This window comes from Orycteropus afer, unplaced genomic scaffold (genome assembly GCF_000298275.1).
Source record: "Orycteropus afer afer isolate SDZICR_OR568_19922 unplaced genomic scaffold, OryAfe1.0 scaffold00110, whole genome shotgun sequence".
Lineage (NCBI taxonomy): Eukaryota > Metazoa > Chordata > Mammalia > Tubulidentata > Orycteropodidae > Orycteropus > Orycteropus afer.
The window spans coordinates 5,039,081-5,066,905 of NW_006921697.1; the positions used below are offsets into that span (position 1 = coordinate 5,039,081).

General features: G+C 45.9%; 1 protein-coding gene across 1 annotated transcript; it reads left to right on the plus strand.

Annotated features, from left to right (window-relative positions):
- On the plus strand, window positions 1–27,757 carry SLC6A7 (solute carrier family 6 member 7). The gene is made up of 15 exons (XM_042781354.1): window positions 1–28; window positions 770–888; window positions 9,020–9,206; window positions 10,875–11,006; window positions 11,181–11,415; window positions 13,020–13,158; window positions 14,641–14,775; window positions 16,095–16,198; window positions 16,312–16,436; window positions 17,184–17,296; window positions 17,475–17,606; window positions 18,260–18,359; window positions 18,567–18,667; window positions 19,171–19,338; window positions 27,548–27,757. The coding sequence occupies exons 1-15, from the start codon at window positions 1–3 to the stop codon at window positions 27,755–27,757; spliced, it is 2,028 nt and encodes a 675-aa protein (XP_042637288.1).
- The last annotated feature ends 68 nt before the right edge of the window (window positions 27,758–27,825 follow it).

Sequence of the window (27,825 nt, forward strand, 5' to 3'; positions counted from 1 at the left end):
ATGGAAACAGAGAACCAGGACCTGCTCTGTGAGCATGGAAAGGGCAGCTTCTCTGGAGGGATCAGAGGAGCCTCATTACCAGGGACCCCTACCAGATGGCCTGATGGGGCTGGGTGAGTGTCAGGGTGACAGGCAGCTCACCACAGAAAGCCAGGGGCCAGCATCACCTGGCTGCTCTCCCATCCCCCACTGGATCTTACCTGGGAGGAAGTGGTTCCAGAGGGCTGATGCTTAAGAATCTGGAGAGGAAGCCTTGGGGAAATAGGGCATTAGATGGGGAGGGAGTAGGTTTCAGGTAGATCTGAGAGGTATAGCTGCTAACCTCACCCCAGCAAGTACCAGATCACAGCTAAAGAACCTTGGAGCTCAATTACTTATTTATCTTTATTGTGATTTAGGTAAAGTTTACAGAGCAAATTAATTTTCTATTCAACAATTCATACACATTTTGTTTTGTAACATTGACTGCAATCCCCACAGTGTAACAGCTCTCTTCCCACTTCTTCCTTGTGTTTACCATTTCCTTTCATCCTTCTTTCCTATCCCTTCCTGCCTTCTTAGCTTTATCCATGGGCAAATGCTTCCCTATTGATCTTGTATGGTTGATTGTTCTAATGAATGTAGGCCTCCCTTGCATTATTGTTTACCTTATAGGTCTGTCTAGGAGCTTAGTTACTTTAAAAGCCACTTTATCGTGCTCTTCATCTTTGTCACCATCATTCATAATCATGCCAGGCTGCTCCCATCACCACTGCCCTGTGGCCCTCAGGCAAGACCACCACCATGTTCATCACCATCACTGACAGTCAACCGAGCACTGTTACCCCAATTCTGTCACCTAAGCCTATTGCCCCAATCCTGTCATCACAGCCAGACACCTTCAATCCTGTAACACATGTCATCTCCTTTCACCATTATCATCCTGGCTGTGCTCGTATGACCAATCCCCAACCACACTACCTCTGTCACCACCTGATTTGTGTATAGACACACACTTGGTCTGGTGCTAGGAAGGGCAACTTTTGGGGAAAGAACAAGTCTGGTCAGTAGGCATTTACTGAGTCCCTGAGCTAAGTTCTGATCTAGTCCTCAGCCACTTCTGGTGCCTCCAATGAAGTCTGTTCGATAAATCCTGCCTCACAGATCATGAGAACCAGAAGGCTCATTAAAAATTACCAAAGACCCTCAGTCCCCAGGTATATCCCAGCATACTAGCTCCTTGAGATCTTTTGCTTAAATTAGAATTTTGGAATACTGCCTATTCTGGCCCCCAGTTGGAAGGTCACAGTGCATATTAGTTCTTTAAAGGATCTGTCAAATCCTGCAGTAGAGAAATCTGTTTTCCTTCATCTTAATGCACCTTTTCCCAAACTTTTTTTAGCCCACAACCCTTTTCTGCTGAACACCAATGAACATCCCAAACAATATGCTTTTGGAAACAGTGATCCAATCCCCTAGTTATTCAGATGGGAAAATCAAGGCTCAGAAGGCACTTTCCTAAAGTCCCAGAGTGAATTGGCACAGACCTGGACTAAAATTAAGGTCTCCTGACTCTCAGTCCAGTATCACTGGTTTCCCATGAGCATTCCTCAGCAGGAAGCAGGGGGTCCTTTCTCCTCTCTGAAAACCACAGACATTAGTTGATAGTTGGCTTCCTTTGCAGTCCTAGCTTTCTCTGACATAGAGTGTGAATCTCAGAGGCAGCAGGAAAGATGTGGGTGCTCCTTTCTCCCAACTCATTCCATGCCACTTGTTGGGAACTGCTCTCTGCATTTCAGACGTCCTGGTATCTTTGGCCTTCCTTTCTGGCCATAAGCCCAGGTAACTCATGGACACACCAACCTGCATCTCTTGGGGCTAGTATCCCAAGCGGCTGGAGGAGGGCCTCCATCTCCCAGCGCCAGCCCAAAGTGAAAGTGCCCAATGGACCTTCCCATCATCCTCAAATCATGGAAAGAGACCTGAGAGACCGCTGCCCTCCATTCCCTCCATGTACTCTTCTCTTCTCCAGTGAAGGAAGATCACAACTTTCTGATGCTGACTGGGTTTAAGTAGCTTTGCTGCTGAGCCAAGATTCACACTGCTTTTGGTAGGCCCCCTTAAGTCACAGGGCCTACTAAAAATAAGAAAAATACTTAGGTCATATGGTTGTTTTGAGAATGAAATCAGGTAAAGTGAGTAAAATGCCTACTGCAGTGAGGACATATTGTTGTTAGGTGCCATGGAGTCATCTCCAACTCATCCCAATGCTGTACAACAGAACACAACTCTAATCCCTCCCTCAGGGCAGCCCACATTCCTTCCAAGTCTTCCTCTTTCGGCGCTAAGGGTTCCAGCTTTTCCCTTTGTCCTCCTGTGACCTCTTTTCATGAGCATCCTCCAGCCTCACCACCTGCCTTTTGGACAGGTCCCAAACTGTCAAAGTCTTTCTTAAAATATGGTGCCTAGAGTTCAGTAGCAACACTCAGACACTGGCGGCTGAAGACATGGGTTTTACCATCATGGAAAACTGAGCTCAAGACCCTGTTCTCCCACTAGCTAACTTTGTAAAACCCTTAGGTGTGTCATGATACCTCTTTGATCTTTGGTTTTCTCAAAATTAAAATGGAGCTAAGTGAAATATGTAGTTCATATGGTTGTTTTGGGAATGAAATCAGGTAAAGTGAGTAAAATGTTTAGTGCAATGAGGTCATATTGTTGTTAGGTGCTATGGAGTCAGCTCTGACTCATACCAATGCTGTGTACAACGGAACAAAACACTGCCCTGTCCTATGCCATCCTCATAATCGTTGCTGTTTAAGCCTATTGTTGCAGCCATGGTGTCAATCCATTTCCTTGGTGGTCTTCGTATTTTTCCATGACCCTCTACTTTTTGCAAGCATAATGTCCTTCTTCAGGGACTGGTCCTTCCTGATAACATGTCCAAAGTATGTCAGACAAAGGATTGCTATGCTCCCTTCTAAGGAGCATTCTGGCTGTGCTTCTTCCAAGACAGATTTGTTTGTTCTTCTGGCCATCCAAGGCATATTCAATATTTTTTCCCAACATCATAATTCAAAGACTTCTTTGATCTTCCTTATTCATCGTTCAGCTTTCACATGCATATGAGACAATTGAAAATACCGTGGCTTGGGTCAGATGCACCTTTGTCATCAAAGTGATCTTTTTGCTTATTAACACTTTCAAGAGGTTTTTTTCAGCATATTTTCCCAGTGCAACCTGTGATTTGATTTCTTGGCTGCTGCTTCCATAGGTATTGATTGTGGATCCAAGTAAAATGAAATCCTTGACAACTTGAATTTTTTCTCCATTTATCATGATGTTGCTTATTGGTCCATTTTTGAGGATTTTTGTTTTCTTTCTGTTGAAGTATAATCCATACTAAAAGGACATGGGGGCCGCAGCATCCAACTTCCTCTAACTTCACAAAAGGGGAGGAGAGGCAAGAACATCAACAGCCCAAGACTGATTCCTATGAGGCAGAGGTCAGACATGCCTCCATCTTCCAACCTTTTTACCAGTGGTGACACTGATTGTCCTATCCACAGCACTCTCTACTTCTCTGCTGGGTTCAATGATCCATTGCAATGACCACTCTCACAGATAATACTCATGATTATGGGGTTTATTAGGGAAGTAACAGGTTACAATTTAGGATCTGAAACAAGTCAGGATACAATTCTCTAAGCAGAACAGCTTCTTTTCAGCCATGCTGTAGGCATCCTTCTCTCTGGCCTTGGCCTCTGCCATGCTCAGGTAAGAGTTACAAAGCTCTTTTAGCTTTGCAAATAGGTGCCCAGAGAAGCACCCCACTCTGCCAGCAAGCCTCCTGCTTGAAGGCACTCAGTCTTTCTTACTCCATGGGCTGTCCCATGCTGGTCTCTTGGTTCTGCTTCCCCTGTTGCCACAGTTTCTTTGCCTCTGCTTTTTGCCATCTTTCTCAAACTGTCCCAGCTGTCTCTCTGTCTCCTGGGTTGAGGAAGTTTAATGCAGGGATCTTGGGACCAAAGGATACACTCTACTCCTGGATATTCTATCATGGTAGTGAGATTCCCCTCGCCCCTTTTGCCCCAAAATAGCTCATTTTAAACCTAGCAAGAAGGCAAAACTGACCATTCCCCACACTAGGATTTCATACACTTTATTTGTACGGTCCCACCCTGACAAGGGTGCCATGTAACTTATTTACATTATTTGCAAGCTGTCCAATCCCCTTAGTGGGCCACAGCCACATTACATTTGCACAGCTCCATCTAGTCATCTGATTGTTGTTGTTATTGTTGTTAGGTGCCGTCAAGTCGGACCCAACTCATAGCGATGCCTCCTTGGGTTTCTGAGGCAGTATCACTACAAAAGTAGATTGCCCAATCTGCCTTCCAAGGAGTGGCTGGTGGGTTTGAACCACCAGCCTTCTGGTAAGCAGTCAGTGCCTTAGGCACTACACTACCAGAGCTCCTAGTCATCTGGTAGGAGTCACAAAGCTCATGGCTAAAAGAGCCACATTAAGTAATTGACTGCACCATAGACCACACACTGAAGGCTGTAGTCTTTAATCTTCATCAATAAATTCTTCAAGTCCTCTTCATTCCAGCAAGAAAGGCTGTGTCATCTGCATATTGCAGATTGTTCATGAGTCTTCCTTCAATCCTGATGCTGCATTCTTCTTCATATAGTCCAGCTTCTCAGATTATCTCTTCAGCATACAGAGCAAGTATGGTGAAAGGATACAACCCTGATGCACACCTTTCCTGATTTTAAACCATGCAGTTTAAAACAACAGCCTGTTCAAACAACAGCCTCCTGGTCTATGTACAGATTCCTCATGAGCACCATTAAGTGTTCTGGAATTCCCATTCTTTGCAATGTTATCCATGATTTGTTATGATGCACACAGTCAAATGTCTTTGCATAGTAAATAAAACACAGGTAAACATCTTTCTGGTATTATTTGCTTTCAGTTGAGATCTATTTGACATCAGCAGTGTTATCACTCATTCCATATCCTCTTCTGAATCCAGCTTGAATTTCTGGCAGTTGTTAATATACTGCTGCAACTATTTTTGGATTATCTTCAGCAAAATCTACTTGCATGTGGTGTTAATGATATTGTTTGATAACTTCCACTTTATGTTGGATCACCTTTCTTTAGGATGGACATAAATATGGGTATCTTCCAGTCAGTTTGCCAGGTAGCTGTCTTCCAAATTTCTTGGCATAGATGAGTGAGCGCTTCTACACTGCATCTATTTTTGAAACATCTCACTTCGTATTCCATCAATTCCTGAAGCCTTGTTTTTCACCAAGCCTTGTTTTGCACCTTCAGTGCAGCTTGGACTTCTGCCTTCAATACCATCAGTTCTTGATCATATGCTACCTCCTGAAATGGTTGAATGTCAACCAATTCATTTTGGTATAGTGACTCTGTGCATTCCTTCCTTCTTCTTTTGATGCTGCCTGTGTTTTTCAATATTTTGCCCATAGAATCCTTTAATACTGCAACTCAAGGCTTGATTTTTTTCTTCAGTTCTTTTCATTTGAGAAATGATGAGAATGTTCTTCCCTTTTGGTTTTCTAACTCCAGGTGTTTGCACAACTCATAATACTTTACTTTGTCTTTTCAAGCTATCCTTTGACATCTTCTTTTCAGCTCCTTTACTTCATCATTTTTTCCACTTGCTGTAGCTACTCTACATTCAAGAGCAAGTTTCAACCGGCACATGTTGTTGTTGTTAGGCGTCATCAAGTCAGTTCCAACTCACAGTGTCCCTCTGTCCAACAGAACGAAGCACTGCCGGGCCCTGCACCATCCTTACAATCCCTGCTATGCTTGAGCCCACTGTTGCAGCCACTGTGTCAATCCATCTCCTTGACGATATTCCCTTTTTTCACTGACCCTCTACTTTACCAAACATGATATCCATCTCCAGGGACTAGTCCTTTCTGACAACATGACCAAAGTAGGTGAGATGAAGTCTTTCTTCTAAGGAGCATTCCAGCTGCACTTGATCCAGGACAGATTTGTTTGTTCTTCTGGCATTTCATGGTATTTTCAGTAGTTTTCACCAACACCATAATTCAAAGACATCAACTCTTCTTCATTCTTTCTTATTTGTTGTTCAGCTTTCTCATGCATATGAGGCGACTGAAAATAATACTATGGCTTGGGTTAGGTGCACCTTAGTCCTCAAAGAGACATCTTCACTCCTTAACACTTTAAAGAGGTCTTTTGCAGCAGATTTGCCCAGTGCAATACAACGTCTGATTTCTTGATGGCTGCTTCCATGGGTGTTGGTTGAGGATCCAAGTACAATGAAATCTCTGGCAACTTCAATCTTTTCTCCATTTATCATGATGTTGCTTACTGGTCCAGTTGTAAGGATTTTTGTTTTCTTTATGTTGAGGTATAATCCATGCTGAAGACTGAAGTCTTTGCTTCAAGTCATCTTCACTTTTAGCAAGCAAGGTTGTGTCATAATATAGTCCAGTTTCTCAGATTATTTGTTCAGCATACAGATTGAATAAGTGTGGTGAAAGGATACAACCCTGATACACACCCTTTTTTATTTAAAACCATGCAGTATCCCCTTGTTCTGTTTGAACAAAGCCTCTTGGTCTATGTACAGGTTTCTAATGAGCACAATTAAGTGTTCTGGAATTCCTATTCTTCGCAATGTTATCCATAATTTGTTATGATCTACACAGTCAAATGTCTTTGTGTAGTTAATAAAACATGGATAAACATCTTTCTGGTATTCTCTGCTTTCAATCAAGATCCATCTGACATCAGCAATGATATCCCTCATTCTACGTCCTCTTCTGAATCTGGCTTGAATTTCTGGAAGTTCTTTGCCAACATATTGTTGCAACCATTTATCTTCAGCAAAATTTTACTTGCGTGTGATATTAATGATATTGCTCGATAATACCTACATTCTTTTGGATCACCTCTATTTGGAATGGGCACAAATATGGTTCTTTTCCAGTCAGTTGGCCAGGTCGCTATCTTCCAGATTTCTTGACATAAATGATTAAGTGCCCCCAGTGCTGCATCTATTTTTTGAAACATTTTAATGAGTATCCCATCAATTCCTGGAGCCTTGTTTTTTATTCCAGTTCCTTCAGAGCTTCTTGGACTTCTTCCTTCAATACCTTTGGTTCTTGACTATATGTCACCTCCTGAAATGGTTGAACATCAGCCAACTCTTTTTGGTACAGTGACCCTGTATATTCTTTCCATCTTCAAGTGAAGATACATCGTTTAATATTTTGCCCAGAGAATCCTTCAGTATTGCAATTAGAGGCTTCAATTTTTTTCTTCAATTCTTTCAGCTTGGGAAATGCCAAGCATATTCTTCCCTTTTGGTTTTCTAATTCCAGGTCTTTGCACATTTCATTATAATATTTTATTTTGTCTTCTCGAGCTGCCCTTTGAAAACTTCTGCTCAGCTCTTTTAAATGATGATTTCTTCCATTTGCTTTAGCTATTCTCTGTTCAAGAGTGTCAGAGTCTCTTCTAACATCCATTTTGGTCTTTTCTTCCTTTCCTGTCTTTTTAATGACCTTTTAATTTCTTTATGTATAATGATCTTAATATCATCCCACAACTCATCTGGTCTTCAGTCACTGTGTGCAGTGTGTCAAGTCTATTCTTTAGATGGTCTCTAAATTCAGGTGGGATATAATCAAAGTCATATTTTGGTTCTCATGGACTTATTTTAATGTTCTTCATCTTCAACTTGAACTTGCATATGAGCAATGGATGGTCTGTTCCATAGTCAGCTCCTGGCCTTGTTTTGACTAATGCTATTGAGCTTCTCCATTGCCTCTTTCCACAGATATAGTTGATTTGATTCCTGTATATTCCATCTGAAGAAGTTCATGTGTACAGTAGCCATTTATGTTGTTGAAAAAAGTTATTTGCAATGAACAAGTTTTGCAAAATTCTGTCATGCAATCTTCAGTGTCATTTATATCTCCAAAGCCATGTTTTCCAACTACTGATGCTAACTTGTTTCCAACTTTTGCATTCTAATCACTGGTAATTATCAATACATCTTGATTGCATGTTTGGTCAATTTCAGACTGTAGAAGGTGGTGAAAATCTTCATTTTTTTTTATCTTTGGCTTTAGTGATTGGTGCATAAATTTGAATAACAGTAGTATTAACTGGTCTTCCTTGTAGGCATATGGATATTATCCTATCTGCCATAGCATTGTATTTCAGGACAGATCTTGAAATGTTCTTTTTGATGATGACAACCAAAAAGCAAACAAAACCCCTTGCTGTTGAGTCGATTCCTACTCAATAGTGGCCCTATAGAACAAAGTGGAACTGCCTTATAAGACTTCCAAGGCTGTAAATCTTTACAGAAGCAGACCACCTCATCTTTCTCCCATGGAGTGGCTGGTGGGTTTGAACCACTGACCTTTTGGCAGCAGCTAAATACTTTAACCACTGTGCTACCAGACCTCCCTTCAATGGCAACAGGTTTGTTTTTTAGTTTGCTTATTAAGATTATCATCATCATCATTGTCATCATCAAAATAGGACCAGCCCTTGATTTGGCTGCTGTGGTAGCCAAACTAAGATCAAGTTAGCTTTCTTAGTGTCTAAGCCACCCTGTTCATCCAGTAAGTTTGTAGTCAGCCCAGATGACAGCAATTGATTATCTGAACCAATATAATGTTCTTACCTTTATAAAACTAAAACAAAAACCCCAAACCTGTTGCCATCAAGTCAATTCTAACTCATGGCAACTCCATGCGTTTCAGATTAGAACTGTGCTCCAGAGAGTTTTCAGTGGCCAATTTTTAGAAGTAAGTTGCCAGGACTTTTTTCTGAGCTGTCTCTGGATAGATTTGAACTGTCAAACTTTTAGTCAGTAGCCAGGCGCTAACTTGTTGTACCACTCAGGGACTCCTGTCTTTACCTTTCACCCCACTCAATTCCATACTCCTATTTGGGGTTACAGTTTTGGCCTGCCTCACCATTCTCCTCACCTCTCTCTTCTCTCACTAGCAGCCCGTCACCCCAGACCTGCTGATGACCCCCAGTGACCAGGGTGATGTAGACCTAGATGTGGACTTTGCTGCTGACCGGGGGAACTGGACAGGCAAGCTGGACTTCCTGCTGTCCTGCATCGGCTACTGTGTGGGCCTGGGGAATGTTTGGCGGTTCCCTTATCGTGCCTACACCAATGGAGGAGGTATGGGTCTGAGATCCTGCTCAAGTGTGACTAGGGTGATGGACCAGGTTCTGGGGGAGTAAGGTTTGTCTTCTCCATAACTGTGGGCAGAATTAGCTGAAAGTAGTTTATAATGACCTGGGAGTGGGAAGTGGGAACTCACTCTACCTTGTTTCCTTTAATCACCCAAGCACTACCCCTTCCACTCCGAGCTGGAAGCCCTATACGTGTCTCCCTAAGGCTGGATACTTCCTGGGCCCTGAGTGATGGATGGAGGGGCTCCCTCTGCTCATGATACAGGATTGTGTCTGCCTGTCAAAGATGTCTGTGCTCTCTATATTCCTCTACTCCCCCACCCCATCCTCCACAGCCTTGCTCCTTCAATCATTTCCTCTTCCTTTAATCTTCAATCTTGCCTCTTCTGGTTCCTTTCACTCAGACTATAAATACCACATCTCTTCCATGTTAACAGAATTCTCTTTTATCTTGGCTTCTCCATCCAGCTACAGCTCTAGCCTCATTAACAATAGCTAGGGTTGAGCACTTGCCATATGTCAGACCCTGGGCTTGGTGCTGTCCATGCCCTCTCTCATTTAACTCTGATGACAATCCTCCTGAGCCAGTACCTCTATAAGGATGAGGCTGCAGGTGCTTGGAGAGGCCTGGTTCCATACCAAGGTCACACAGTGACAGACTCAAAATTCCAAGCCGGGACTGTCTTCTCCAGAGCCAATGTGCTCTCACCAGCACATGATATTTCCTCTCACTTCTACCAAACTCATTAACAACTAACTATATGTTGGTAAAGTGACAGAAACACAAATAAAACTAGATTAAGCAAAGAAAAGGCAAGTTTATATAACTAGAAAGTGTAGGGCTAGAGCTAGCTTCTGAACTCCAAAAACTCAATAATGTTCACAATTCTTTCTCTACTCTCTCTCTCCCCATTTCTCCACTCTATTTCTCTGTGTACTGACCTCATTTTGTCCTGAGACAGCATCCCCGCTGTGGTGGGATGGGGTGTGGTCACAGACAACTCTGGAATGATCTCATCTTCTCCAGACTTAGTAACCCTAGTGGAAGGCCTGAACTTCTCTCTGAACGAATCTATATAGAATCACAGGGAAGGTCTCCAGTTGGCCTGGCTTGGGCTCTGTGCCCAGAGTGAGCTGGCTGGTGTGGCCACTAGCCCTTCCAGGGCCATATGGAGTGTGTGTGTGTGGTGTGCAGTGCACTAAAGGAGAAGGATGCCAATATAAGAAGAAAAGGGGAAGGGATGTTAGGCCAATCAAACCATAAGTGGCATGGGGAGAGGGTAAGGGACAACTAGATTGGAGCCACATTCTGAAGGGCACTGGTTTGAATACTGAGGAGTTAGCACTTTCTTCAGTGAGGAATCCATCCATGCACTCACTCATTGATTCATCCCTTCACTCCATGGGTATTTCTCCAGTGTTCTCAGCCTCACTCTGTTAAGGGAGTAAACTTCCTCCCCACCCTCCTCAATCCTCAATGATCTCCAGGTATAAAAGAGAAGACAGATCTGCATATACAGTCCCAATCCATGTAAGAGGTGCTCCATCAAGGCTCCAGGTAGTCTCTGCAGGTCAGGGAAGGGACAGGGCTTAAGCTGGGCTGTGTAGGGCTGACCCACATGAGACTCCTCCCACCTTCCCTCCTCTGTCACAGGCGCTTTCCTTGTGCCCTACTTCCTCATGTTGGCCATCTGTGGCATCCCCCTTTTCTTCCTGGAGCTGTCTCTGGGCCAGTTCTCCAGCCTGGGACCTTTGGCTGTCTGGAAAATCAGCCCTCTTTTCAAAGGTGAGCCCTCAGTGGTCACAGGGTGGGTTGGACCTGAGGGAGGCTGGGAGGTTGCCTCCTACCCTCCTCAAGGCAAAGAGGGACGTAAGGTCCAGAAAGATGGAGGCTTTCTGGAGGTCATCCAGCCTGGCCCAGAGGAGGGCCTGACCAGCAGCCTCTCTGCCCCACCCCCAGGTGCCGGTGCGGCCATGCTGCTCATCGTAGGCCTGGTAGCCATCTACTACAACATGATCATCGCCTACGTCCTCTTCTACCTCTTCGCTTCCCTCACCAGCAACCTACCCTGGGAGCACTGCGGCAACTGGTGGAACACGGACCTCTGCCTGGAACACAGAGGTTCCAAGGGTGGCAACGGGGTTCTGCCCCTCAACCTCACCAGCACCGTCAGCCCCAGCGAGGAGTATTGGAGGTCAGGCCCAGACTATGGTGATAGGAACACCCTCCCCCATGCATTGTTAAGGGTGAGCTAAGGGAAGGAATGAGATGGCATCCCCAAGGATTCAGCATGGGCCTTGAAGGCCAAATCCGTGTGCAAGTGTTCGGTGGGCTCTGAGTTCTAATCTCAGGTCTTCACCTAACCAGCTATGTGACCTTGAACAATTGATTTGGCTTCTGTTGCATCATCCTTAAAATGGAGAATGATAATAGGAGCTATTTCAGAGCTTGTTGTGTGGATTAAAAGAAAGAATCCATATAAAACGTACAATCCAGCCTGGTGGATATAGTAAGTGCTCAATAAATGGTACCTGATAATGATGATGATGACAGCAGTGATAGTAACCTTTTAGAGCTTCAGTTTCCTCCTCTGTAAAGAGGGCATAATATTGGTACCTTCTTCCTAGGATGTTTTTCAGTCACCTGTTCATTCATTCATTCTTTCAATAAATGTTTATTGAGCAACTACTATATGTATAGGTAAAGCCCTTAGCGTTGGGTTTGAACCATACATAGTAAGGCCCATCTCATATTCATCCAATAGGAGAGATAAGACTATAATGTAGTAATGGAATGTTGTGAGGATCAAAACTTTTACCACAGTGCCAGCCTTCCGTGAATGCAGGTGTCAAAAGACATCATTGACCATCATTCCATCCTGTTGGCCATTTTATAGCTGAGAAAACAAGGTTCAGAGGCTTGCTCAGTTGCTGTGGCAAGGACAGGGAGCTTAGGACTCCAGATTCTATAATACAGCTTAGCCTGGTTTCTGGATAGGGGACATTGGCTGTCCAGAGGATACACACCAGGTATCCCCAACCCTTTTCTTGTAAAGGGCTGCTATCAGGAATTTTCCCTTAATGGGTCACAACCTGCCTCTATTACATAGTTCATTCATTTGTCCAGACAAAATCCATCTAAAGTCCATGTACCCGCTGAAGAGCATGTTTGACCAGAAGGAAGGACTGGCTCAGGTCTTCAGCTTAAAGCCAAAGAATGTGACATGGTCATTGGCAGCTGCTGCATGGAAATGCCAGGGCTGACAGCTTCTGTCAGGGTACAGGCAGGAAGCAGATGGCACTCTCTAAGGGTCTAATTAAAGAGAGTTTAATGAAGCGCCTTTACAGAGGTTAAGAAGATCACAAAGAAAGATGAGGCACCAGCAACTAGCAATTGGGAGACTTACTCCTTCCCCTAAACCAAAGAAGCAAGAGTAGGAAACCATGTTACTGGAACCAGGGGAGAATTGGAGCCTTAGAAGAGGGTCTGCCCAACAGAAGCTATGGCTGCAGAAGAATGGAGCCATTTGCATAACTTGGATGGTGTGTGTGCACATGTGTGCATATAAATACCCTAATCCTTCACTCCTCACACCCTCCAGTCCTCTGCTGATGCCTGCCATTGGCCAAACCTGCAGGGAAGCCAAAGAGACAGGGAGGCTGGGTGGTGTAGAGGCCAGCCTCAGGGGCACAGAGCTGGTCGAAGGACAGAGAAGGATCAGGAAGGATGTCAAATGGAGAACGGCCAGTACAACCTCACAGGCTGGACACAGATTTACTCCATGCATGTCTCCCACAGCCGCTACGTCCTTCACATCCAAGGCAGCCAGGGCATCGGGAGTCCTGGTAATATCCGCTGGAACCTCTGCCTCTGCCTGCTGCTTGCCTGGGTTATCGTGTTCCTCTGTATCCTCAAAGGTGTCAAGTCCTCGGGCAAGGTGAAGCCTAGGAGGCCCTGGAGGTCTAGGGTGGGGGTTCTGTGCAGGAAGTAGGGTGCCAACTGAGCCTGAGAGGGTGAACAGGTGAACAGATTTCAGCTGGAAAGAGGGGAAAGGAGAGGGTTTCAAGATTGGATGGAAGTGCACTGCTTGAGGAAAGATGTGGCAGTGAGGGTATATGGAGGGTGAGGCTGGTTGACTAGAATAGAAACCTGTCAAGGACAGGACCGTATGTTATTTAGTTTGCATCCTTACCCAGTGCTTCGCACTTGGAAATGTTCCTTGTGCAAATGTTTCTTGAGTGCTTGGAGGGTAGGTATGTTAGTCAGGGCTCTCTGAGATAAAAATGTGTGGAAGCCAATTGTTACACTCAATTGGAAAGTCCAGAAGTTGTGCTTCAGGTATAGGTGGATCTAGGTGTTCAAAGAATATTATTAGGAATTTGACTCTCATGAGCTCTCAGTAATACTCTCCTCTAGATTGGCTTCTTCTCAGGCTACATTTCTTTGTGTGGTTGGAGAAAAGCTCTAGGCTTGCATTTTATCTACTTAAGAAGAGCTCTATCTTCCCACAGTTTGTAAATGCCCCAGAGTTAGGTCTCATTGGATAAGCTGCATCTTGTACCCATCCTTGAACAAATCACTATAGCCAGGAGAGTAGAGTTATCTGATTGGCTGGGGCTGGGTCCTGTGCTCACCCCTGGAACTGGGGATGGATTCAGCCCCATCTAGGGGAAGTTGAGGTACTGTTGCCTGAAGATATCAAACTAGATGCTGGGAGGGCAAAGACACAGATATCTACTTTAGGTTATGAAGGAGTGGGAAGATGATAAAACTGTTTCAGAAAGATCTGAGTTTCTTCAATCATTTATAAATTAGAACTTGTCCTTCTGGAAAGTGCTGAGAAGTGTTGTCCAAAGAGGAACAGAGCAATTAAAAGGAAGATTGAAAAGATAGAGTAGAAACCATTTAGAGAGGGAAGATAATCATGGCCTAGTCAGGGAGTGAAGATGTTGGGACCTGATAGTGTTTGTGGAGAGGAATGGCTGGAGCTATGGGGAAAGGAAGAGGAAAGAGCAGAGGGGAGTTTGGGAATGTTGACTGTTGGATAACCACAAGAACTGGGTTTGTGGGAGGAGGGGAGCTAGCCATGGGGGAAGGAGAGCCACAAGGAGACTCCTGTCATCATCCAAGTGAATTGTAATGAAATGTGGTCTAAAGCAGACCCACAGTGAAAATGGAGTGGATGAATGTGGGGTGGTCTTTGGAAGCAGGGAGACAGGACTTTGCTGATAGGCTGGATGTGTGGAAGGAGAAAGGGACAGAGGGAGGGAGGAAGAAAAGAGCAGCATCATGGATGATGGCTGATTCCCAGCTTGGGTGATGTGAAGAGTGGGGAGGCAAGTAACTAAGATGGGAATTTCAGGAGGAGGACCAAGGGAGAAGGAAAGTCACCTGCCCTCGCTCCCACCCATGGTCTTAGGTGGTGTATTTCACGGCCACATTCCCCTACCTCATCCTGCTCATGCTGCTGGTTCGTGGAGTCACCCTCCCAGGGGCCTGGAAGGGCATCCAGTTCTATCTCACCCCCCAGTTCCACCACCTGCTGTCTTCTAAGGTGAGGTGCTCAAGGTGGGGGAGGGAATGGGAAGAGGATACCTTGAAAAAGAGGGAGCAGGGCAAAGGGTGGGTATTGTCCATCTGGTGAGCACCCAGTGCTAGGCAATTTCTGTATGTCTTTTTCATTTATTATTCTTAATAACCCCATGATGTAGACATAATTCTCCCCATTGTACAGATGAAGAAATGATGAGTTAGTGATAAGCTTAGGGTCACATGGCTAGGGAATGGCAAAAGTGGGATTTCAAACCAGATCTGTCTGATTCCAAGGAGAGTTAGTCATAAAAATGATAATAATGACAATGACCAAAAAACAAACAAATAAAAATCCACTGCTATCAAGTTGTTTCTGACTCACAGAGACCCTATGGGACAGAGTAGAACTGCCCCATAGTGTTTCTAAGGCTGTAAATCTTTACGGAAGCAGATTGCTTCATCTTTCTCCCACAGAGTGGCTGGTGGGTTTGAACTTTTGGCTGGCAGCTGAATGCTTAACCACTGTGTCACCAGAGCTCCTTATGATAATGACAGCTAACATTTATTTGTTGACCATGACTGTGTGCCTGACCCTGCTCTATCGCTTTGCATGTATCTAGTCACTCAATCCTTACTACCCCCTGTGAAATTCCTTGGGTGGTACAAATGGTTACAGAGACAGCTGCTAACTGAAAGATTGGTGTTTTGAGTCCACTCAGAGGTAGCTTGGAAGAAAGTCCTGGCAATCTACTTCCAAAAACTCAACACTTGAAATCTCTACGGAACACAGTTCTGCTCTGATATACATGGGGTTGCTGTGATTCAGAATCGATTGGACAGCAACTGGTCCTATCCTATGAAATAGACACTAGTACTATCTCCCTACTACAGATGAGGCACCTGAGGTCCAGAGAGGCAATGTGGCTTGCCCAGGCTGTACAGCTAGGAAGTGTGAAACTGGGATCCAAGTCTACATCCCTCTGACTCCAAGGAGGAAGTAAAGAGGTTACATGGTATTACTGTCAAGATGAATCTATTGAAAAATTTACATTAAACAATATTTCCTTCAGAACTGAGCCAAGCTTAGGGATCATTCTCTAGGCCCTGAATAGGGAAACTGAGGCCCAGAGAAGGGAAAGTACTTGCCCAAGTCCTGCAGTGCAAGTGTTGGAGCAGGGGTTTGCTCCCAGCCATGTGACTTGTCAGCCAGAATCTTCACTTCGCCATCTCATGTCCTCTGTCTTTCACCCCACCCCCTCTCTTCTCTTTCCTTGGACCCATGGACACTGCTGCCCACCAACCCTTCCCTTTGCCCTCCCTCTCCATCCTTCCTTGGTACAGGTGTGGATAGAGGCTGCCCTTCAGATCTTCTACTCCCTGGGTGTGGGCTTTGGGGGTCTCCTCACCTTTGCCTCCTACAACACATTTCACCAGAACATCTATAGGTCAGTGCCTACAGCCTCCTGGACCCCAGGGGTGAGAGGGGGAGAGGACAGTGACTGTCAAGAAGGTGGGGGTACTGGCTCACCCTGACCTGTACCTGGACTTCTGCTGACAGAGACACTTTCATCGTCACACTGGGCAATGCCATCACCAGCATTCTGGCTGGCTTCGCCATCTTCTCTGTGCTGGGCTACATGTCTCAGGAGCTGGGTGTGCCTGTGGACCAAGTAGCCAAAGCAGGTGGGCAAGCTGCCAGGTCCTGTGGGGTGTGGGTATGTGTTGGGACACATTTGGGGATAGGCAAGTGAGCATATGTGTGGACCAATAAGTTATAATGAGTATGCCACGTGTGTGTGTGCGCGTGCGTGCACGTGCACACACACACACATATACACATGCATGTGCAAAAACCAGTGTGTCTTAGTGGGTCTCTCAGTGTCCACGTGCAAAGGGATGGATGTGCGAATGAGTGTGCATTAAGCTCTGTGAGGAGGTCAACCAGTTTGTGTGTGAGATTGTCTTATGTTTGTGCCTTGTTTATCCAAATGAGTCATATCCTGTGTTAGAATGTTTATATGCAAATGAATGGAAGATGCGAATGACCTTGTGAATCAGTGTGTCCTGTGGCTGTGCCAATGGATATATATATATATATATATATATATACACACACACACACGTTAGTGGAATTGTTTGTGCAAATGATTATATACGTAAGTGTATTCAAATGAGGTTCTAGATTTGGGCTTTGTGTTTATTCATGTGCTCATTATTAATTCATTTATTCTACAGACTTGTGATTTTTGAGCACTTACAATGTGCGGCCTGGCTCCTAGGAGTGAGAAATTATAGGAAGTGTGCACTGAGTGTACATCTCTGGGTTGTTAAATGAGTGTGCCCAAGTGGGTATGACTATACATGTGTGAGTGTGTATGTGGGGTCCTCCATGTGCCCCAGGCTGCTGACCCCTTGTGCCCTTGGTCCCAGGCCCTGGCCTGGCCTTTGTTGTCTATCCACAGGCCATGACCATGCTGCCTCTGTCGCCCTTCTGGTCCTTCCTCTTCTTCTTCATGCTTCTGACTCTTGGCTTGGACAGCCAGGTAAGCCTTTTCCGTGCCAGTGGATGTGTGTTTGTGTGTATGTGTGTGTGTATATGTGAGTGCATGTGTGTGTTGAGTGAATGTTAGTATATGAGTACATATACATATGTGGGAGTGCTGTGTCTGTGTGTGTGTGGGAGCAACATTCTGATCCCCATCCATCCCCCCCCACCCACAGTTTGCCTTTCTGGAGACCATCGTGACAGCTGTGACGGACGAGTTTCCCTACTACCTGCGGCCTAAGAAGGCCGTGTTCTCCGGGCTCATCTGTGTGGCCATGTACCTGATGGGGCTGATTCTTACCACGGATGTGAGTGGTGCTGCAGTGGGGTAGCCAGCCAGGGTGAGGCTGGGCAGATGCTGAGCCAGGCTGAACAAACACTGAGCCACCCACATGTTCCTCTTTGGGAGGTCCTATTTCCCAAGGGAGCTCTGGTAGCATAGTGGCTAAGACACTTGCCTGCTAACCAGACGGCTGGCGGTTCAAACCCACCAGCCACTCCTCGGAAGGAAGGTTGGGCAAACCCAACATCCGTAGTGATACTGCCTCGGAAACCCAAGGAGGGGTCGCTATGAGTCAGGGCTGACTCGACGGCACATAACAACAACAACAACAATTTCCCAAGGTGGAAACAGCTTAGCCTTGTGATTACAAGTTCAAGCTTTGGAGTCTGAACTTCTTAGGTAGAAACTTTGCTTCTGCACTTGCTGAGCGACCTCAGGACAAGTGACTTAATGTCTCTGAGCCTGGTTTTTCCCATCAATAAAATGGGGAAATCAGTGTATAGGTTGTTGTGAAAATAGAATACAATGGTGCCTATAAAAGGCTCAGCTGTCATACCAGCATCATCTTGTTCTCCAGTTGACCTGGCTACTTGCCTGATCACTTCCTGTTTAAAGAAGGGGGCTGCAGCATAGAAAAAAGCTGGGGAGATGCCCCCAGAACTGTGACTTGTGTTCCAGGGGGGCATGTACTGGCTGGTCCTTCTGGATGACTACAGCGCCAGCTTCGGGCTAATGGTGGTAGTGATCACCACGTGCCTTGCTGTCACCCGTGTGTACGGTGAGAAGGGCTGTGGGAGGCAGTGCCAGGTGTCCCACAGTGGGTGAGTGGGAGTCTCTCCTGGAGTCCCTGGTCCCCAAGGCCAAGGTTTCCAGTGGAAGCAACTGGGGTAGAGGAGGGGCTGCTGGTGCTTGTGGGGCTATGGGTGGGGCCATGGGTGGGGCCATGGGTGGGGCCATTCCTCCTCCCCTCCCCTTGTGTATCCAGGTATCCAGAGGTTCTGCCGTGATATCCACATGATGCTGGGATTCAAGCCCGGCCTCTACTTCAGGGCCTGCTGGCTGTTCCTGTCCCCTGCCACACTCCTGGTAACTGGGGTAGGAGGGAGGGTTGCTGGGGTGCCAGGGCTGAAAGCAGGCATCCCCCTGGGCATTCAGTCTGGTAGGGCTGCCCTGGCCCAGAGTAGAGTCTCTGTCAAGGTGGATGGGCACCAGGATCCTGGGATACTCCCCTCCTTTTTGTAGCTGTGTTGGGCCTAGCTCCTTGGTTGGCAAAATACATGGAGCTTTCTCAGGCTTCAGGGCTGAGGCCGTGGGGCCGCACTTTCTCAGGGTTAGAGCAGCTTAGGGGGAGGACATCTCAGGCAGTTGGGTTATTCAGAGCTAGGCTCTTAGGCCTTGCAAAGACCCTAGGCCTGGACCATCTCAGGTTCTGGTGCAACTTAGGACTGGGCCTTCTCAGACACTGGGTGACTCTGAGCTGGGGTCTCTTAGGGATGGCTTTAGGCCTTAAGTTAACTCAGACCTGGGCTATCCCAAGCCCTGGGGCCTGCCTATGACCTGCTGTGATGCTGCATCCCCTCACTCTGCAGGCCCTGCTGGTATACAGCATCATCAAATACCAGCCCTCAGAGTACGGCAGCTACCGCTTCCCAGCCTGGGCGGAGCTCCTGGGCATCCTGATGGGCCTGCTGTCCTGCCTCATGATCCCAGCTGGCATGCTGGTGGCTGTGCTCCGAGAGGAGGGCTCACTCTGGGAGGTGAGTCTCTCCACTCCTCTCCATCCCCAGCCCCCTCAACCTGTGCTATTACCCTGCCCTCACCCAATAGAACAGAAAACATCTGCACCAACACATTATCCAGGCCTTTGCAAGTTTCTTTTAGCCTGAACCCTTTTTTCTAACCAGTAACCTGAGCTATCAATCAGCTCAAACTTGCCTGCCCTGTGGCCCCTTACAGCACACAGGGCTTCTAATGCTGATGCTGGCCAATCTTCACATGTCTTGGGAAACCTACAAGGACAAAGGACTTACCCAAAGTTCCACAGTGAATGAAGCCCAGATCAGGATTCAAACTTGGGTCACCAGCCCAGAGTTCCCTTTGGGACTCAACATTGAGGGACCCCTGGGAGTGGTGTATCACCTTCCTCCTACCCAGGAACCCTGCTTTGACCCATGGGTGGCCTGGGATGGAATGATGGTGTGAGAACAGCCCATGGCTAGGGCTTTGTGGAGAGACCCAGAAAGCTTAGAAAGTGCAAACTGTTTGGTGTGGGGATCTGCAGCCTTGGAAAAGGGGAGTAATAACCCTTTGTGGGCCCGCTGACATACTGTGTAACCACCATGAGATCCGGCCCCTCTCTGAGCCTCCTAAAAGTGGGATGAGGGGTGCCTTCTGTACATGGACCTTCCACTTCTGTGGCCTTGAGTGTGGAGCCCTCTGGTGGCAAGAGTCATGGTGGGTGGTCCTGGAGTAAGCCTGCTGGGGCCTGGAGAGAGCCTAAGAACCTCTAGGATTGGAACCAGCTAGTATAGATTCTGTGAGCTCTGGTAGCATAGTGGCTAAGACACTTGCCTGCTAACCAGACGGCTGGCGGTTCAAACCCACCAGCCACTCCTCGGAAGGAAGGTTGGGCAATCCTACTTCCGTAGTGATACTGCCTCGGAAACCCAAGGAGGGGTCGCTATGAGTCGGGGCCGACTTGACGGCACATAACAACAACAACAACAAGTATAGATTCTGGTAGCATAGTGCCTAAGGCACTTGACTGCTAACCAGAAAGCTGGCGGTTCAAACCCACCAGCCACTCCTCAGAATGAAGATTGGGCAATCTACTTCTGTAGTGATACTGCCTCTGAAACCCAAGGAGAGGTCACTATGAGTTCAATCCAATCTGACAGCAGTGACAGTTAGTATAGACTCAAGATGGCTAACTGATCATTATTTAGGAATGTTGTGAATGGTTTTTAAACCATTGATAGCAAGCAGCTTCCCACAGTGGGAATATTTATACCAGGGAAATTGGCAAGTACCAATCAGACCCCTAATCAGCTTACCCTCCTCCATACAGCTCCACTACCCCTCGGCTACATCTCTTACCCCTTCATATCCCAGTCAGGAGCAGCTTAGGGCTCTTCCTTGGCCCTAGCAGAAACGGCTGTGGCCATGTCCCCCAGACCATGCCCTGAGTTCAGCCACTGCTCTGCCTCCAACTGCTGTGTGACTTGGGGCAAACCCTTCTTTGAGCCTCAGGAATCCCACCTGTGTTACTAAATGGGGGCTTGCCTCCTTGGTTGAGAGCCAGGGTGTCCATAAAGCGAAGGAGGAGAGGGCGTCCTGGTGTCTTGGGGGTGGGGAGTTACTCCAGCAGGGAGGCTCCAGCTCCCAGGAGGGTAATGGTCTTCAAGCCTTGCTAGTGAGCAGCTGGGATTGCTGGGAGCCCCAGCACCCACTGGGGCAAGCTGTTGAGCATATGGGGTGAGCATTGCAAAGGGCTGCCAGCACTGACTCACTAGGAGCCGAATCCAGGTTCTGCCATGTGCAGCAGCATGACCCTACGAAAGTTACAGTAGTACTTCTCTGAACCTCAGTGTCTCCATCTTTAAAATGGGGACAGTAATACCTACCAGTAGGGTTGCTGTAAGAAGGAAATGAGCTCATCAACATACTTAGCATTGTAGGAGGCAGAAAAACAAACAGAATTGAAAGTCCAGGATAGGGTCAGACTGCATGGGTTCAAGTCCCAGTGCCACCATGTCCTACCTTTGTGACCTTGGCCAACTTAACTGGCCTCTCTGAGCTTTACTTTCAGATAATATCTGTGGAGGTAGAGGATAAAAGTAACAGTATTCTTTGACTGCTAACTAGAAGGTTGGTGGTTCAAACCCACCAGCCACTTTGCGGAAGGAAGACTGGGCAATCTACTTCCATGAAGATTTGATGCCTCGTAAACCCAAAGGGGATGACTATGAGTAGGAATCGACTCAATGGCAGTGAGCTTGGTTTTTTTTGTTTGTTTTTTTGACTGTCATCATAGGGATGTGGAGTCCATGGGTGATGCAAACAGTTAACATGCTTGGCTGCTAACCAAAAGGCTGGAGGTTCAAATCCACCCAGAGACTCCTCAGAAGAAAGGCTTGGCTATGTACTTCTGAAAGATCAGCGACTAAAAGCCCTAGGGAGCATAGTTCTACACACACACGGTCGGAATGAATTCAATGGGAACTGATAGTATAGGGATAATGTAGAGATTAATGAATCAACACTTATCTCGGAGATGGCACATAGTGAGGACTCAGTTCTAGGCCAAGAATTCTCACTGGGGGTGATTTTACCTCCATAGGACACTGTGCATGGCCTGGACAATTTGCAGTTATAATGGGGAGGGCAGTGCGAGGTATGCTATTGGTTTCTAGTGGCTGGAGGTCAGGGATGCTGCTAAACATTATTTAATGCACAGAACAGCCCCCATATAAAGAATTACAAAACCAAAACCAAACTCACTGCTATCAAGTCAATTCTGACTCATTGTGATGCCCTTTGGGTTTCCGAGGTGGTAAAGAAGCAGATTTCCCAGTCTTCCTTCTGCGGAGTGGCTGGTAGGTTTGAACTGCCAACCTTCTGGTTAGCAGTCAAATGCCTTAGGCACTATGCCACTAGAGCTCCTTATAAAAGAATTATCTAGTTCCAGTAAGATGGAGGAATAGGCAGACAAGCGACACAGACCCTCTTCAACAAAGAAAAGAAAAACCAATTGACAGAGATACAGAAGATAATCCCAGAGCCCTGAGCTTTGAAAGGAACTATACAGAAGTGGATTAGGCACCAACTAGTGGAAAAACCTGAATGAAAACAGTGAGTACTGAGACGGTTGGAGCTGCGGACTGCCAGCTATTCTGATGGGACCAGCAGCCTGAATATCTCCAAGTGGTGTTGGGACCTGAGAATTGACCTAAAGATCAGCCCTGGTCACCAAGGGCTGCAGGGACGACTATACTGATGGCCTATGACTAGGAAGGGAAACAGCAAGGAGGGAGACAACCTGAGCTGTGGACTTTCTGCTGTCCAGAGGATGCAGCCATTTTGATAGTTTACATGCGACAGCCATTTTGGATATTTAAAGTGACTAAGGGTGCAGCCATTTTGAATGTTTATAAGTGGTGGCCATTTTGGATATATAAAGTGACTGAGGGCACAGCCATTTTGAATCTTTGAATTTTGAATCCAAGTGGCAGCCATTTTGGATTTTAAAGTGACAGCATTCTCATTTGGATTCCAGGGACCCAAGAATAGGCTCTGTTTGCCAAGATCAGCAGGGAAATATAAGAGGCTGACAACAGGAAAGAAGACAGGTGGTGAGTGTATAAGTGCTGTCAACTAGTGAATAGAGGAGCACAGCACCCTGCTTAAGTAGATAACATACAAAGAAAACAAAAATCATGGGCAAGTCACTCCAACATACAATCACCAATTAAATGTAAACATGAAAACGTCACAATGCCTCAGAAACAACAGAGCATCACAGTCCACACAAAGAAGCAAGATAAAGCGGAAGAAACAAGGGACCAGGTTACAGACCCAAAACACATCCCTGAGGAAGATGTAGCATTGGAACTCCCTGATAAGGAATCAAAAGAATTATATTTAGGTATCTTCAATGAATTGAGAGATAGATCAAGGAAAACACTGACAAAATTGAGGAAAACACAGAGAAAACCCTAGAACAATTTCGAAAGAAAATACAAGAACAAAATGACAAAGTAAATGAAAAATTAGAAATTACACAAAATCTACACAGAGAAATCCAGAAAATTAATACTAAATTTTCAGAACTAGGTAACACATTGAATGAGCAAAGAGTAGAATTGAATCAATGACAGGCAGAATTAGGGAGATTGAAGGCAAATACCTGAACACTTCTTTGGAAAGGGATAAATCAGTAAAAAAAGATCAAAACAAAGTGAAGAAAGCCTAAGGTTCATGTGGGATGCCATCAAAAGGAATAACCTACATGTAATCAGAATTCCAGAACAGGAAGAGACAAATTTCCACAAGGAAAATTGTCGAAGATTTGTTGGAAGAGAATTTTCCTGGTATGATGAAAGATGAGAATTTATCCATTCAGGAAGTCCAACAAACCCCAAACAGGATAGACCCCCAAAGAAAATCACCCAGACATATCATCATCAAACTCACCAAAACCAAAGACAAAGAAAGAATCATGAGAGCAGCACAGGAAAAACGAAAAGTTACCTACAAGAGGCAGCCAATAAAACTAAGCTCGGATTTCCCGACAGAAACCATGCAGGCAAGAAGACAATGGGATGGTATATATCAAACCCTGAAAGAGAAAAATTTCCAACCAAGAATTATGTACCCAGCAAAATTGTCCCTCAAATATGATGGCGAAATTAGGACATTTTCAGATAAGCAGAAATTAAGGAAATTTGTTAAAACCAGACCAACCTTACAAGAGATGCTAAAGGGAGCCCTTTCGACAGAGAAGCAAGAACAACCGACAACAACTGACCATTAACACACATGATGATATAATCCAGAAACCAACCCAGCTATGGAAGTATACAAGATTGTGAAAAGCCTACAAGATTGTGAACCAGAGACATCAATTAACAAATGAGGACAACTACAAACCAAAAAGAGGGAAAAAACTGTGTCATTACAGAATTTCTAGATGGTAGGGAACTCAAGACAACTACAAGATAGAACAGACTATTCTAAACTTGGGAAGAAAACTATAAATCACAGGATAACCGCAAAGAAAAAGGACAAACCTTCACATCGAAATAAGAAAGAGGACCAGCACAAATATTTAGCAAACACTAAATAGCAATGAGCTCTGGTAGCATAGTGGCTAAGACAGTTGCCTGCTAACCAGACGGCTGGTGGTTCAAACCCACCAGCCACTCCTCGGAAGGAAGGTTGGGCAATCCTACTTCCGTAGTGATACTGCCTCGGAAACCCAAGGAGGGGTCGCTATGAGTCGGGGCCGACTTGACGGCACATAACAACAACAACAACAACAAATAGCAATGAAGGAAGTGATAACACGATTCATAAACAAAATGAGCTCAGAATAGAAAATTACATGGAACAAAGAAATCGATACCATGAAATAGCACATAACAAAAATGACAGCAACAAAGTCACATTTGCCAATAATTACATATCTGGCAAGGGACTTATCTCCAAGATTTATAGAAAACTCCAATGCCTCAACAGCAAAGGAATTAATAATCCAGTTGAAAAATGGGCAGAAGACATGAATAGACACTCCACCAAGGAGGATATTCAGGTGGCCAGCAAATACATGAAGAGATGCTCACGATCATTGGCTATCAGAGAGATACAAATCAAAACAACAATGAGATACCATCGCACCCCAGCACTGATGGCAAGGTTCAATGAGACAGAAAATCACAAATGCTGGCGGGGATGTGGAGAGATTGGGACCCCCATACACTGCTGGTGGCACTGTGAAGTGATACAACCACTGTGGAAAGCAATATGGCGATCCCTTAGAAAGCTGGAATTGGAGATACCATTTGACCCAGCAATCCCATTACTAGGTATATATCCTAGAGAGGTGAAAGCCAGGATAGGAACAGACATATGCACATTCATGTTCATCGCAGTACTTTTTACAATAGCAAAAAGATAGAAACAACCTACGTGCCCATCAGAAGAGTGGATGACTAAACTATGGAACATACACATACTGGAATGCTATGCAGCACTAAAGAATAATGTAGAGTCTACAAAACACCACATAATATGGATGAACTTAGAGGACATTATGCTGAGTGACATAAGTCAATCACAGAAGGACAGATATAGTATTAGTTCATTGTTGAGGAGGGTCAAGAAAAGGTTTATATATGGAGGGAAACTTTCTTTGTTGGTTGCCAGGGGTGAGAGAGGAGGGGAGGGAACACTGCAAAAAAAAAAAAAAAATGCATTGACCCATGTCACTTTAGTTTTGTGTATTTCACTGTACATAAATTATATTTCAATAAAATGCATTAAAAAAAAGAATGATCTAGCCTGATGTGTGAGTGGTGCACAGATTGAGAAACCAACCATCTGTCTAGGCCCTAGTGTTCAGTTCAGCTGGAAACAAATCCAAGTGCTTACTCTCAAGGAGCTTGTATTTTAATGCAAGAGGCAGGCAATACAAATAAATGCATAGAAGTACTAAGAAGTGTTATATTAAAAAAAAAAAAACAACAGTATAGAAATAGAGTGATGGAGGATGGTATTTCAGCAAAGGTAGTCAGAGAAGGTCTCTCTAAGGAGGTGACAGAGACTTGACTAAAAGGACAGGGTGATCCATGTGGATATTAGGGGGAGAGCATTCCAGGCAAAAGGGCCAACCCAAGTAAAGTCCCTGGGGCAAGAGGAGCTGCCTGTTTGAGAACAACAAGCTGGCCCGGGTGACTAGGGCAGAGTGAGTGGAGGGAGGGCAGTGGGGGCCATGTGGGTCATGTGAGCACTTTAGATTTTATTCAAAGTGAGATGAGAAAATCCTAGTAACCTTCTGAGCAGTGGAGTAACATGTTGTTAATAAGTTTTAGTAAATACCGCCATGCTTCCTGTATAAACTATGCTAGACCCTGGCTAAGGGCATGACCCACCTTCTCTCTTGCAAGCACTACCCAGTAGGGCTCCATTTAATGCTAGTTGCCTCCATTTCTGTAAAGGGCCTGAGAGCTCTCTTCCCTGGCAGCACAGGCAGTGGGCTTAGGGAATGTGGTATGAGGTCTGAGAAAAAGGAACTCCTAGAAGGTCCAGAGTTAGTCATCCTCTTGGTCAGCTCCCTCCTTCCATGCAAACTGGGGCTTAGAAAGGGGACATGAGACATCAGAGTCAGAACAAGACAGAATGTCAGGGATGGAAGGGACCCAGGAGGCCAGCTGCTGTCCCCATCTCATTCCAGGACTCTTTCCCAAAAGCCTCCAGCCCTTAGTGCTCACCGTTTAGGGGAAGGGGACCCAGAGTAAGCTCCTGGATTGACCTTCTGGTGCTCAGAGGAGGGCCCACTACCATGCAGTTATAACAAAATCCACCATTTATCTGGCTCCTGAGCTGTTCTGGGGAGCAGTGGGGACTCAGTGGCAGAATTCCCGCCTTCCATACAGGAGACTGGGTTCAAGTCCCAGTCAGTGCACCTGGTGCACAGCCAGCACGGGTCTGTCGGCAGTGCTGTGTGTGTTGCTGGGATCTGACAGGCTTCAGCAGAGCTTCCAGAATAAGATGGACTAGGAAGAAAGGTTAGTAATCTGATTCCAAAAATCAAATGGAAAATAATAGGAATAAGAGCCAGTGAAAGCCCTATGGGTCACAATGGTCTGATCCCATTGTGCATGAGTGGTCATGAGTTAGGGACTGAGTCAACAACAGATAACAACAGCCACCCAGCCACTGTGCTAAGTGCATCATCTCATTGTCCTCAACAGCCATATGTTGTTATTAGTTGCTGTCAAGTCAATTTGGACTCTTGGTGACCCCATATGGGCAGGGTAAAAGCAAACCACATTCCATAGAATTTTCAAGGTTGTGACGTTTTGGGAGCAGATCACCAGGCCTTACTTCCAAGAAGACTCTGAGTGGGTTTGAACCACCAACCTTCCGGTTAGTAGTCAAGTGCTTAACCATTTGTGCTATCCAGAGACTTTTATACAGCCCTATGAGGGGATCATTACTCACAATTTAAAGAGGAGGAAGCAGAGCACTGAGAAATTACGTATTCTGCCCATGTGTCCTGAGTGGCTGAGTAAGATTCACATCAAGGCGTGATCTCGACTCTGCCCCTAGGGAGGTAATGGTGCCACCTCCAGCCCCTCAGCGTTGCTGCAAGGACTCAGTAGGTGGTCAGGTCTTGGCAGGGTGCCTGGCCGCAATAAGTGCTCCCCGAATATCGCTGATTTCATCATTGTTGTTCTCTGCCCACAGCGGCTCCAGCAGGCCAGCCGGCCGGCCATGGACTGGGGCCCATCGCTGGAGGAAAACCGGACAGGCATGTATGTGGCCACGCTGGCCGGAAGCCAGTCGCCCAAGCCTCTGATGGTGCACATGCGCAAGTATGGTGGTATCACCAGCTTCGAGAATACAGCTATTGAAGTGGACCGCGAGATCGCGGAGGAGGAGGAGTCCATGATGTGAGGCGGCTGGCAGTTGCCTTTAGGCAGATGAAGGCCCTGGCAGTCCAGTCCCGGGGCTGTGCGTGGCAG